General features: G+C 37.7%; 1 protein-coding gene across 4 annotated transcripts in view; it reads left to right on the forward strand.

Moving 5' to 3' along the window:
• The window catches only part of efr3a (EFR3 homolog A (S. cerevisiae)), a 72,555-nt gene that overhangs the window by 25,705 nt on the left and 33,341 nt on the right, over positions 1 to 13,509 (forward strand). For all 4 annotated transcript variants that reach the window (XM_055203268.2, XM_055203266.2, XM_055203267.2 and 1 more), the window contains 2 exons: positions 5,760 to 5,881; positions 6,112 to 6,261. In XM_055203268.2, the coding sequence (XP_055059243.2) occupies positions 5,760 to 5,881; positions 6,112 to 6,261 (272 nt within the window). The remainder of the gene's footprint in view (positions 1 to 5,759; positions 5,882 to 6,111; positions 6,262 to 13,509) is intronic.

Genomic DNA, 13,509 nt, shown 5'->3' on the forward strand with positions numbered 1-13,509 from the left:
CCTTCCAAAAAATGCGGAGGTTTTTTGTGACTGTGACGGGCAAAAATCCTTGATCTTGCGGCACGTTTTCTTAAAGCTCCAGTGTGTACTTTTTTTAGTTAATTCTTAGCAAAAACCCATGTTTTCTTCCAAAAGTATGTGCTCATTCATGTGTAATTACTTCCACCCCACTAATCAAAGTATTCTCGTATGTGTAGAATCTGCTATTTAAAATACATACGATCGAGTCGCTCTCTGGTTGAATCCATGTTGTGCCTCCATCTTTGAAATACATTCGCCGACGAGGGACATTCCTGAAATTCAAGCTCCGCCTTTCGCGCTTTCAGAGTACACTCAAGCTGGCCGCGAGCTGAAGCCTACGGAGGTTGCATGTGTAGGCGGTATACGTCATCAAGACAGTCTTATCTCAATATATGAACAATTATAAAGCTGACATTTATTCTTAGTTAATTGTAAATTGATGTAATATGCTTATGACTTGCGAATGTAATGCTCAGTTAATTTAAATAAACCAGGCTTGATGACGTATGCAGCCCGGTTATGCGACCTGCGTTAGACTGAATCCTTCGGCCGCACGCCGTGATAAACCTGCGATCTAATGCTTTGAAAGCCTGTTGAAGAACTATTCTCGAGGACATTAAAACAAGTCGCCAAGGAAGCGAAACAGGGATTTTAAACGACAACGCGACAGGAAAAACATCAAGACCAAAGTCAATATTGGAGTTAGTTTTCCAAGATGGGTCTCATTGGACAATGAAGTTGCTAAGTTATCTTCACCACAGGTAATTCAGCATATTCGTTTACATCTATACAGTTTATGTTGTAAACTTGAAGTTTTATAGTTCCTTGGCTAACTATAGCATGGGTATGCGTAACACTTGTTAGTGTAAACATGCATGTGGTTTAATGTCTTGGAACAGCCACACGCCGTCTCTCCGCCCATTTATGTAATCTGAGGTAACTGTTACTGAGATAAATGTTTTTCATCTTTTCTGACCTCTAACACAAACACACGGTGTACAGCGCTATTTTTAGCCTTTCATTGATAAAAGCGTCTGATCTGCGCGTCTTTCGTTTCATTTTACAAGCGTGTGAAAGTTGAGCGATCTTATTTTTACCAATATCAGAGAAAGCTCTTACATATACACGGACATGTAACGTTTACTTAAACATAAGCATTGGACTCTGACATATTAGTTTGCGTCCATTTAAACCCGTCATTACTCTAGCTCATGATTAAATGACAGGAGAGAGGGACTCGTCCACAGACCATCTCCTCAGTAATCTGAAGAGAAGCGGTCGAAAATGGACAAAAAGAGACGGATTTAAACACCAAGTGTAAACGTAATGTGTCTCTCTCGTCCACTTGTGATCTGATCGACGAGCCCCTGTGATATTTTTCCTCGCGTGGATGAAAAAGGAGTGTCTAAGCTACGTTTATGGTTGTTTTTTGTATGTGATTTTAAGCGGACATATCATGACAATCAGACTTTTTACATGTTTAACATAAATCTGTGTGCTTTGACGGATCACACGCAAATGACATTGCAAATTGTTCATTTTTTTCATTGCTTTTGCTTTGTAGCTACTGGAAGCCATGTTAACCTTGGCATGACACGGCCGGGCCACCGTACGAGTTAAAACGCGTTCCGAATGGGGGGGGCTAGAAAGTAATATTCAGTTGGTTGTCATATAGACTTTCACCGCTTGATGGGAGTAGATCCTACACAGTGGAGCTTTAAAAAATGCAATGGAATATGCGGGATTTTTATGCAATGAAAATGCGAGAACTTGCAAAAACTGCAGTGTGTTATTACGTCACTTTCAGAGTTGTATAATAAGAGAGTTACGAAATGCTTTGATCTCGCCGCCGCACGGTCACGTGATTCATGTAACGTTCTACAGTTCCAAACCAAGCAGGGCTGTCAATCTGTTTGCATAGGTTTTCAGCTATTTTAGGTAAATGTTAGCTTGTGATGTGAATTGATCACTATACTTACTATGTTTATAACGTTTTTTTACTAGGGAGTGATGGAAATACAGTAAATCAATTAATAAAGATAATTAAGATAACTGTGGTTATCTATACCAACTACAGCAACACAGTTTATCTTTTATTTTTGTAGCAAAAATATGGCTATATAAACGGCTATCAATCTGCTAAAAACATAATTCCTACACTTTTACTATATTAAAATCACAAAAAAGATCGCCAACGCGGTGCTTTGTAACAGTGAAGCATAACAGAAACACACTAAATTCATATTTAATTGTATTTATAGTACACATTAAATGTTAATATAATTATACATGATTTTCGAGGATACATCACTCGTATTACTTACCAAACACAATGAAACACATAGCAGCATTGTGAAGCAGTGTGACTTTCTTATGAGGCATTTAGCTTGTCGCTGTTGCCCCCTAGTGTTACTCGTAATATATAAAAAAAGATAAGTATAAAGTAGATGGCCACCAGTAATAAAATATTAAACCATTAAATCTATATTATTCACACATTATACTAGGGCTGTCACTTTTCGTTCGAAAATCGATTGCACAATCGATCGGACCAACCAAAAAACGTTTCGAAAACGAAAATAGGCAATCGATTTTAACCAAATATGTACACTATTCATTTTAAAAGAATTAAACAGTTACAAATATAGATGTAACAAAACTCACAAACAAGCAGAAAAAGAAAATAAAGAATTACGAAAGTGCAGTAGGTGTGCGAAAGCTAGACAGAAAATACCCAGCAATTTTACGCACCTATAGTTTCACGCTTTCAATCGCTGCATCTAGTGTTTTGCAAAGAAAATGGAGGACAATGTCAATAAACCTGTGCAACACGAGACAGCGTCGAAATTGTGAACCTTACAGGAGATGATGAGTTATGACAAGGAACCACCCTTGCGAGCTGACAGCGACCCGCTTTTGTGATGGAAGATTGGCAGTACCAAATACGCAGCTGGCAACGAAGTACCCGAGTTTCCCTGGGACATCAGTGCGGTCGGAGTGCGTCTTCTCAACAGATGGACATATAGTGAATGAAAAGCGCTCTGCTCTTGACCCCTAAAATGTTGATCGACTTGTTTTCCTGACCAATAATTTGTAATGGTCCTAGTCTTTTTGTGCATTTCATTATGCCAGCCCAGTGCCGCCTAAGTGTTGGTTACGTTTAATAAAAAAAATACACAGCATGTTCTCAACTTCAAGTAAGTCTATTTAAAGTTTCATTTTTGAACAGTTGTTTGAAATGCATCGAATCATTATTTAAAATAATTTGTGAATTGCCTAAATCATAAAAGCAGCCGGTTGAACCTGCAGTAATGTTTTTCATTTATGCAGCAGTCCACTCTGCATATTTTTTAAGAGAATGTTGCACTACTGTTGCTGTTTTTTATTCTGCACGAAACTTAATGACAATGAATAAGAAATATTGCTGACGTGTGCGTTTCAGGCGCTCTCTTTACATTTGTCTGTTATTTGGCGTTAAATGGAAACGTCTTTTTTAGACATGGAAAATCGATTTTACAATCGATTCAATGAACACTTATATATTAAAAGTCGAAAATTATTTTTTCACAAAAGTGACAGCCCTACATTATACACAACTCATTAAAATATAAAAATTTACTAGTTATTATTAACGATAATCATTACCTACAGCAGAGTTCATAAAATATCCCTGTTGACTATATTCATAAAATGTCTGAAAATGTAAAGAGAAACGGTAATTTCATCGATTTACCAGCAGGTGCCATTGAAATGAATGGGCTTCAGTGCTGCGTTTGTAACTATGCGACACTCCATGACACGCTGTTACTTCCGCATTCCATTCTTACAACGGACGTCTGTCTGAGTGTCGTAACTCTATTATTATACGACTCTGGTCACTTTATAACGTTCCCATGGCAACAGGGGACATGGCTGTACTTGTGTGAAGTAAATGCAACATTTTTCAACTTTCTGCTAAGATATATGTGACTTTTTGCTACGAAAATGCAAGGATTATTAAATCATGAAAGCCTCGCATATTTTGCGCACAGAAATCTGCAATTTATGTGGCGAAAGTGCAGCATATTTGAAAATTGTGGCCCCCGCATAAGTATGCGACTTTGGCTGATTATGCATTGAATGCATCGCTTTTTCTGGAGGGACTGATTAATAAAACATTTACCGTATTTTCCGGACTATAAGTTGCACTTTTTTCATAGTTTGGCGAGTACTGGAACTTATAGTTAGGTGCGACTTATACGTCAAAACGATTTCATATGAACCAAGAGAAACCATTACCATCTACAGCTGCGATAGTCAGCTTTATTCTGCTCTTGTATTTATGTAATTCAGTGGATTTAGTGTTGTGAAATGACTTTGGGATCTTTTTGAACTTGATTTTGCATGTCGGGTTAATTGAGCTTATTCTGCCTCCCAAGTATGCTATTGTGTATCGTGTAAATAACCGTTTATGCTACTTTAACATGTACAGACACCTATTCTGTGCTATTGTTTAGTTGAATAACTTCCCTTTCCAGATTAAATGTCTGTTCTTCGGGTTGGATTTTGTAAAATAATTTTCTAAATAAACGCGACGTATAGCCCAGTGCGACTTAAATATGTTTTATCCTTTTCAAGATGCATTTGCGACTGATGCGACTTATACTCCGGAGCGACTTATAGTCCGCAAAATGTTTTTTTGGTTTTAAAGCTTAGAATCTGGATATTGAAGTGCACATAACTACGTGACTACTGTTTTAATTTAGTTTTAACGTAGCAGTGGTTATTTTTAGTATTTATGAAGTATAATCCTAATAGGAATCTGTCAAAAATCATAAAGCTCAGGTAGTCACTAATTATGGAAAGCTCTCCCTGCTATAAAATAACAAGAAAATATAGCAAGTATGTTTTGTGAATGGCCACTCAGCCTTACACAGACGTTGTTTTTCTCACTTTTATGCATATTACAGAATATGGAAGATGCCATATGGTTACATAAAATTATTAAACTGCAAAATCATTACATTTAACAAGTTTGCCTGAAATGACTCATCGGCACCTTTTTGAAAACAGTATACATAAGCTTTATCCACTTTAAAGGGCCGCTAATGTAGGTGTTTTCAGCAATATTAAAATAGTCTCTGGTATCCCCAGAAAGTTTCAGCTCAAAATAAACCACAGATCTTTAATTATACGATGTTGAACACGGCCATTTGTGGCTGCAATAAAAAACGGGCTGTTTTCTGTGTGTCTCTTTTAAATGCAAAGAAAGTTTCTGTTCCCCTCCCTTTATGCAAAGTATCGGGTAAAGCGCTTACACTTGTGCTTTGGACCACATCATAAGATGCGTCTCTGGCAGAAGGTTGAATTACGCACTCATAAGATGGAGTCTGTGAGCGGTTATGGTTGGGGTGTAGTCAATGTGACATCACATTGATAGGGGATGCCCAACAGCCTGTTTTGTGTGTTGCGGTTTAAAGGAGATTACGGTTTACAAGTAGCTGAAAACATGACAGATATTTATAGTAATCAGCTGGAGACTTTTGGACATTTTACTGCAAATATCTTACAAATTGAACCTTTAATGAGATGTCACACTTCACTGGCTGATATAAGTTACTTCCTCTGTGCAGACGGGGGGAATATCGCCTTCGCATCTCTGCATGGGTGTGTTTTCGAGTCTTTGTATGTGTGAGACAGAAAGCTATTGGGCGTGATTGTGTATGTTTGTCTAACATTGGTGCGTCTTTAAATCCTAGTTTGTGAAGTTTGCAAACATTGAGGAGGACACGCCCTCTTACCACCGCAGATACGACTTTTTCGTCTCGCAGTTCAGTGCCATGTGTCACTCCACACATGAGGACCCCGAAACTCGCAGCAGGTGCGTGTCTGATTATAATACATATAATATGTCATGTTGGGCATCTATTGTTATAAGGGTGATTATATAATTGCAGGTACATTTGGTGTCTTCAAAATGAATGATTTCCTGATGTCCGAATTAGTCTGTGTCAATTCTGTTACTATCAAACTCTGCCAACGTGTTTATTTCAAAAGTTAACACATTCGATTCGACAGTGTAATGAGTTTTAGGTTTGTTTCCTGCTGTAGGATCCGTGTGGCAGGAATTAAGGGTCTTCAGGGTGTCGTGAGAAAGACTGTTAATGATGAACTTCAGGCCATCATCTGGGAACCTCAGCACATGGATAAACTCATCCCCTCCATGCTGTTCAACATGCAAGATAATGAGGACTCGGAGAGGTACCCACAATAATCACTGAAATATTTCCTGCTAGGTGATATCTGCTGCTCAATTCATCCTTGATGCGTTTTCTTCTGATCCGAGCTCAGAATAGCACCACCAAACACGACGAGAGAGAATGGAGATTTTTTCATGATAAGAGACGAGTGAAGGTCTATGTGTAGAGGACAATCAAGGATATCTGATTTCTTTAAGGATGCCTGAAAATAAAGTGTGAATGTGTGTCAGATAAGGGGGCACCGCGTGCACAGAATATTTAATTATAATTGGCTGTTTGTGTTTGTCAGTTTGGAAACATCAATTGTTCCTCTCCGCCCTATAATCAGGAGATGAAATACGATCGGGTGCATCGATCTGTTATTAAGGTAGCAGACAAAATCCTTGGCTTTTTTTGATTGACGTTTAAGCCAGTCCGGAATGACACTTGACCTGTAAATGTCACTGCGGACACTCCTTCCAGCATTTTAAAATACATCTGTGGTATTTTCTCTCCCAATAGGAATTGTTTCGGAATAGTGAAAGCTTGGTATAAGCACTTCTTATATTATTACCTCCTTATGACAAATCGCTTTGTAAGTCGCTTTGGATAAAAATACCTGCTAAATAGTGGTCAACTGATATGTTTTTATTTTTTTATGACCGATGCCGACATGAAGAAAGCAATAAGGCTGATATAAGGCCAATATTTAAAATAAATTATAGTATCTGAAAAAACATACAAACAATAAGTGAAACTAAATTAACATTTATTTAGCATATTTATGCAATATTCTCTTAATTTACAAAACTTGTATTGAGGTAAAAATTGTAATGAGGTTAAATAATTACTGCTTAATTTAAGGGATAATTCCGGTATTTAGCACTTTGGGTCTCATTTCTGGTTTGTTTTGGATGAACTACAGTGATGGACACAGAAATTTTGACAATGGGTCGTGTCTTGAGTTTTTGACTCGTTTAGAAGCGTCTCTTGACTGCTTCAGAATGGAAGTCAATGGCCATGCACAAACATGTCATTAAAACAACACTTAACCTTCATTTTCAAAACTGTGCTACTCACCGAGTGGTTTGTGGTGTTCGTTGATGATTAAAAACAAATTGTGTAGCGAAATACAGTTTCTGTCGTGTTTTATTTGGCATTTTGTAAAATTCCATTGACTTCTCTTGGAAGACTCTTGCTCGCTGATATATCACTCCACCGCCGAGAAACAGAAAAGGGTCTGTTTACATGTGGTTGTAGTTTTTTCGCTCGGTTTCTCTCAGAAGAAATTTTTCCCATATTTGTAGGGCTGGACCAGAATATTCGAATATTCGTTCCGTGGGTTGACATTCGATTTTCAGTTTTGAGATACGAATATATATATAAATATTTTACAGCGTTAATGCAGAGCTTTTTGCCAAGCAGGAAGTGCGCTTCATGCTCCCGCTCTATAGGTGGCGCAGAGAGACCAACATCCATAGCCAATAGCCACCAAACGCCATCAGTGGAAGAGATCGCCTCGAACGGAAAGCGCGCTTCCTGCTTTGGCATTCACGCTTAATAGTGTTGTAAATAACGTTCAGTTTCTTGCAAAAACTGATTGATTTGCTTCACAAGACGTCAGTATGTCACACGGAGATATGGGGGATTACTGTTGTATTGGATATATATGCTTTAGCTCTTAAAGTGTGCGAATCTGTTGACTTGCATGACGGAGCCCTGGGGTTTCTGCAAAATATCTTCTTTATTGTTCTGCTGATGAAAAAAACATATTGGATGGTGTAAGTGTTATAAATAAACTTGATTTTGAAAGTGTGCTACCATTTTATTACAGTTTGTTGGACTATGTTCATTCATGCTTCAGACTCAAATATAGAGCGGAAGTATATACGCGGTTGTGAGGTATCTGAAAAGATAGTTCCACTATAGCAAATAACACGGATTAAAATCATACATTGCGCCAATATATTTGTTTTTAATCATCAACGAACACCACGAACCACTCGGTGAGTAGTACAGTTTTGAAAATGAACGTTAAGTGTTGTTTTAATGACAACACTTTAAGTAATGTTTGTGCATGGTCATTGACTTCCATTCTGAAGCAGTCAAGAGACGCTTCTAAAGGAGTCGAAAAGTCAAGACACGACCCATTGTCAAAATTTCTGTGTCCATCACTGTAGTTCATCCAAAACAAACCAGAAATGAGACTCAAAGTGTTAAATACCGGAATTATCCTTTAAGATAAAATGTATTATTTATTACAAAAACAGTATTTAATTCTTAAATATTAACAAATAAATTGCATTAAGTTACTTTACTGATTAAGAGGTTGTTTCACTTTCTTAAAGTTAAAAATACCAAAAGTTAAAGACCAAAAAAGATTTGTGTCTGTCACGAAGCAAATGATGAATAGTTATCTCACCGTCTTTTAGTAGCTGGCTGTGTGTTTGACTTTGTTCAACGCCACATGATCCGGTCAGCGTGTAGCACAGGGCTTCTGATTTAAAAGCATTTGAAGCAGGTTGCTTTCGCGTTGCTCTGGTGACGTACGCAACTGGTCTGTGGGTTGCTGTGTGGGCTTCTGTATTTATCTTGGAACACAATGCTAATGCACTAACGTGACCCAACCAGATTATCTATCAAACTGTCCCCTTCCTGATTTTTTATTTATTGCATGTTTGTTACACTTTTGTTTAAGATCACTAAGCAAATTAAAATATTAATCAAAGATAACACAAGTAAACACAACATGCAGTTTTTAAATAAAGGTTTTTATTATGAAGGGAAATCAAAATCCAAACAAACATGGCCCTGTGTGGAAAAAGTGCTTGCCTCTAAACCTAATAACTGGTTGGGCCACCATTGGCTGCAACAACTGCATTCAAGTGTTTGCGATAACTTGCAATGAGTCTGTAGCAGCGTTGTGGAGGAATTTTGGTCCACTCATCTTTGCAGAATTGTTGTAGTTCAGCCACACTGAAGGGTTTTCGAGCATGAACCGCCTTTTTAAGCATTTCAATAGGATTGAGGTCAGGACTTTGACCAGGCCACTCCAAAGTCTTCATTTTGTTTTTCTTCAGCCATTCAGTGGTGGACTTGCTTGTGTGTTTTGGATCATTGTCCTGCTGCAGAACCCAAGTTCGCTTCAGTTTGAGATCGCAAACAGATGGCCGGACATTGTCTTTGAGGATTTTTAGTAGACAGCAGAATTCATGGTTCCGTTTATCACAGCAAGTCTTCCAGGTCCTGAAGCAGCAAAACAAGCACCTTTTTACACAGGGCCATTTTGTTTTCCCTTCATAATAAAAACATTAATTTAAAAACTACATGTTGTGCTTACAGTGTTATCTTTGATTAATATTTAAATTTGTTTCATGAACAGAGAAACATTAAAGTGTTACAAACATGCAAAAAATACAACGTATATACAGTGGGGCAAAAAAGTATTTAGTCAGCTACCAATTGTTCAAGTTCTCACACTTAAAAAGATGAGAGAGGCCTGTAATTTTCATCATAGGTACACTTCAACTATGAGAGACAAAATGAGAAAAAAATCCAGAAAATCACATTGTCTGATTTTTTTAAGAATTTATTTGTAAATTATGGTGAAAAATAAGTATTTGGTCAATAACAAAAGTTTATGTCAATGCTTTGTTATATACCCTTTGTTGGCAATGACAGAGATCAAACGTTTTCTGTAAGTCTCCACAAGGTTTTTACACACTGTTGCTGGTAGTTCGGCCCATTTCTCCATGCAGATCTCCTCTAGAGCAGTGATGTTTTAGGGCTGTCGCTGGGCAACTCAGATTTTCAACTCCCTCCAAGGATTTTCTATGGGGTTGAGATCTGGAGACTGGCTAGGCCACTCCAGGACCTTGAAATTATTCTTACAAAACCACTCCTTCTTTGCCCGGGCGGTATGTTTGGGATCACTGCCATACTGAAAGACCCAGCCACGTTTCATCTTCAATGCCCTTGCTGACGAAAGGAGGTTTTGAGTCAAAATCTCACGATACATGGACCCATTCATTCTTTCCTTAACTTGGATCAGTCGTCCTGGTCCCTTTGCAGGAAAACAGCCCCAAAGCATGAGGTTTCCACCCCCATGCTTCACAGTAGGTATGGAGTTATTTGGATGCAACTCAGCATCTTTCTCCTCCAAACACAAGAAGTTGAGTTTCTACCAAAAAGTTATGTTTTGGTTTCATCTGACCATATGACATTCTCCCACTCTTCTTCTGGATCATCCAAATGCTCTCTAGCAAACTTCAGACGGGTCCGGACATGTACTGGCTTAAGCAGGTGGACACATCTGGCACTGCAGGAATTGAGTCCCTGGCTGCATAGTGTGTTACTGATGGTAGCCTTTGTTACTTTGGTCCCAGCTCTCTGCAGGTTATTCACTAGGTCCTCCCTTGTGGTTCTGGGATTTTTGCTCACCATTCTGGTGATAATTTTTACCCTACGGGATGAGATCTTGCGTGGAGCCCCAGATCGAGGGAGATTATCAGTGTTCTTGTATGTCTTCCATTTTCTAATAATTGCTCTCACAATTGATTTCTTCACACCAAGCTGCTTACCTATTGCAGATTCAGTCTTCCCAGACTGGTGCAGATCTACAATTTTGTTTCTGGTGTCCTTTGACAGCTCTTTGGTCTTGGCCATAGTTGAGTTTGCATTCTGACTGTTTTAGGTTGTGGACAGGTGTCTTTTATACTGCTAACAAGTTCAAACAGATGCCATTAATACAGGTAACAAGTGGAGGACAGAGGATCCTCTTAAAGAAAAAGTTACAGGTCTGTGAGAGAAAGAAATCTTGCTTTTTTGTTATTGACCAAATACTTATTTTCCACCATAAATTGCAAATAAATTCTTAAAAAATCAGACAATGTGATTTTCTGGATTTTTTTCCTCATTTTGTCTCTCATAGTTGAAGTGTACCTATGATGAAAATTACAGGCCCCTCTCATATTTTTAAGTAGGAGAACTTGCACAATTGGTGGTTGACTAAATACTTTTTTGCCCCACTGTATCAGGGTGGTCCTTAGTTTTCAACTTTTAAAAGTTCATGCTCTCACCCCACCAATATGTTTGAATAAATAAATAAAAATATTGGGCAAAATTTGTTCAATAATAAATTAATAATTAATATTTAGAGGTTGCTCAAGACTATTGAAGTTTAACACATTTGCGTATTATGTGATACTTTGTGCTAGCATGTATAATTGTTTAATAATATATACTTAGCAATGAACTTATTTGACCATCCTCCATGCAATTAAAACTCCTGTTTTAGTTGTGATGTGTCTTTCAAAGCAAGAAAGCTTCAATGTGAATGAAGCACAATAGACAATATACACTGAGACAATGGCTGAAGCAACACAAAGCAAGTCCGCTATATGGTTACTCGGATCAGAAGAGACTGAAATAACTGGACACCCTCCAAGAAGCAAGTTTTATGTGTGTTATTGATATCCTATCACATTTAGGGGGTAAGAGTTGAACATTTAAAAAAAAAGTTGACCTATTATAAGGACCTCCCTAATATACACTAGTCAACATTCGAAGTGGATCAAAACCATTCATAAAAGTTTACATAAAACCAATCCCTAATACCCGTTCTTGTCTTAGGACAACTTTAATAAACTTTTTTGATCCACTTCAAATGTTGACTAGTATATATATCACTTTCTTCGTAACAATGAGATAATGATTCTGGCCGAGTCCTCTCATCCTGTATTATATATTCATCAAATACCTTCGCTTTAAATCCACTAATTCCCGCCTCAGGCCTTTCAGAAATACTCCTTTGCTAGCAAAGTTTGTTAAAAGCCACTTTTTCAGCAAAGTCATCTAAGTGCACGGATAATGAATTGGATGAAAGACGGCGTGCAAAGCATAGATCACATTCAAACTTGGGTACGTTGTACATTTTAGGACATTCCTAGACCTCAGTGTCAGTATAGGGTAAAACCATAGATATGTATAAAGGCTAGAAGTCTCACTCACACCTCTGGCCAATTGAGTGGAACGTCCCATCATACCACAGGCAGCTCGCTCACTCGTACACTCTTAAAACGAATGTGTTAAATTAACACATCTTGTGTCTAGTTAAGGACAACACATCTAGTGTGTTGTCCTTAATTTAACACATCTCTGTGTTATTTTTAGAACAACACACTTTGTGTTGTTTTAACACATCTTGTGTTGTCCCTTTTATTTATATGAACTCTAAATCAGCATGAAATGACACATAATGTGTTAAAATTAACACATAATGTGTTAAATAGTTTAACACAAAGCAATGTGTTAAAATTAACACACCCTGGATGTGTTAATTTTAACACATTGCTTTGTGTTAAACTATTTAACACACTATGTGTTGTCTTTAACACACTAAGTGTCATTTAAGTTCATAAAAAATAAAAGGGACAACACAAGACGTGTCAAAACAACACAAAGTGTGCTGCTCCAAAAATAACACAGAGATGCGTTAAATTAAGGACATCACACTAGATGTGTTGTCCTTAACTAGACACAAGATGTGTCAATTTAACACATTCATTTTAAGAGTGTAGCATTGAGTTTTAATGGTGCAGGTACTTTTAAATGACCAAAACTAGCTTAATTTTCTACCGATTTTCAAACGGTTTGGTTTGTTATAAACGTCAAAGATGTACCTATGACTTGCATACTTATACAAAAAAAAATTCATGAAACATGTTAAAGCATCCAGAATTATAGCCATGTTAATAACATTTGTAAGAAACCAAACCGTTTGAAAATTGGTAGAACATTGAGCAAGTTATGGCCAATTAAAAGTACCTCCACCATTAAAACTCAATGCTACGAGTGAACGAGCTGCCTGTGGTAAGATGGCCGCCAGTTGATGACGTGAGAGACTCCATAACACATCTAGCCTTTATACATATCTATGGGTAAAACGGCATTGTGCCTCAGACGGTAAGACGTCAGTTCTCAGCAACACATGGTCAGGACTAAAGTCTTTCACATCAGGCACAATGGCCTCAGACTAAAAGACATCAGGTGAAATGGCCTCAATACTGATGCTGAGGTCTGAGGATGTCCTAAAATGTACACCGTACTTTAGTCCCTTGTGATCCCTAGTGTGTGGTTCAGTTTCTTCATTTTGATTTATATTTTTCTTTTATTGTATTTATTTATTTATTTATATTTTGTAGATGATGGCACACTAAACATGTTGGATACGAGACTATTATTGGCTCTGACACATATGCGCGCACACACA

Source organism: Misgurnus anguillicaudatus, chromosome 2 (assembly GCF_027580225.2).
Source record: "Misgurnus anguillicaudatus chromosome 2, ASM2758022v2, whole genome shotgun sequence".
Classification (NCBI taxonomy): domain Eukaryota; kingdom Metazoa; phylum Chordata; class Actinopteri; order Cypriniformes; family Cobitidae; genus Misgurnus; species Misgurnus anguillicaudatus.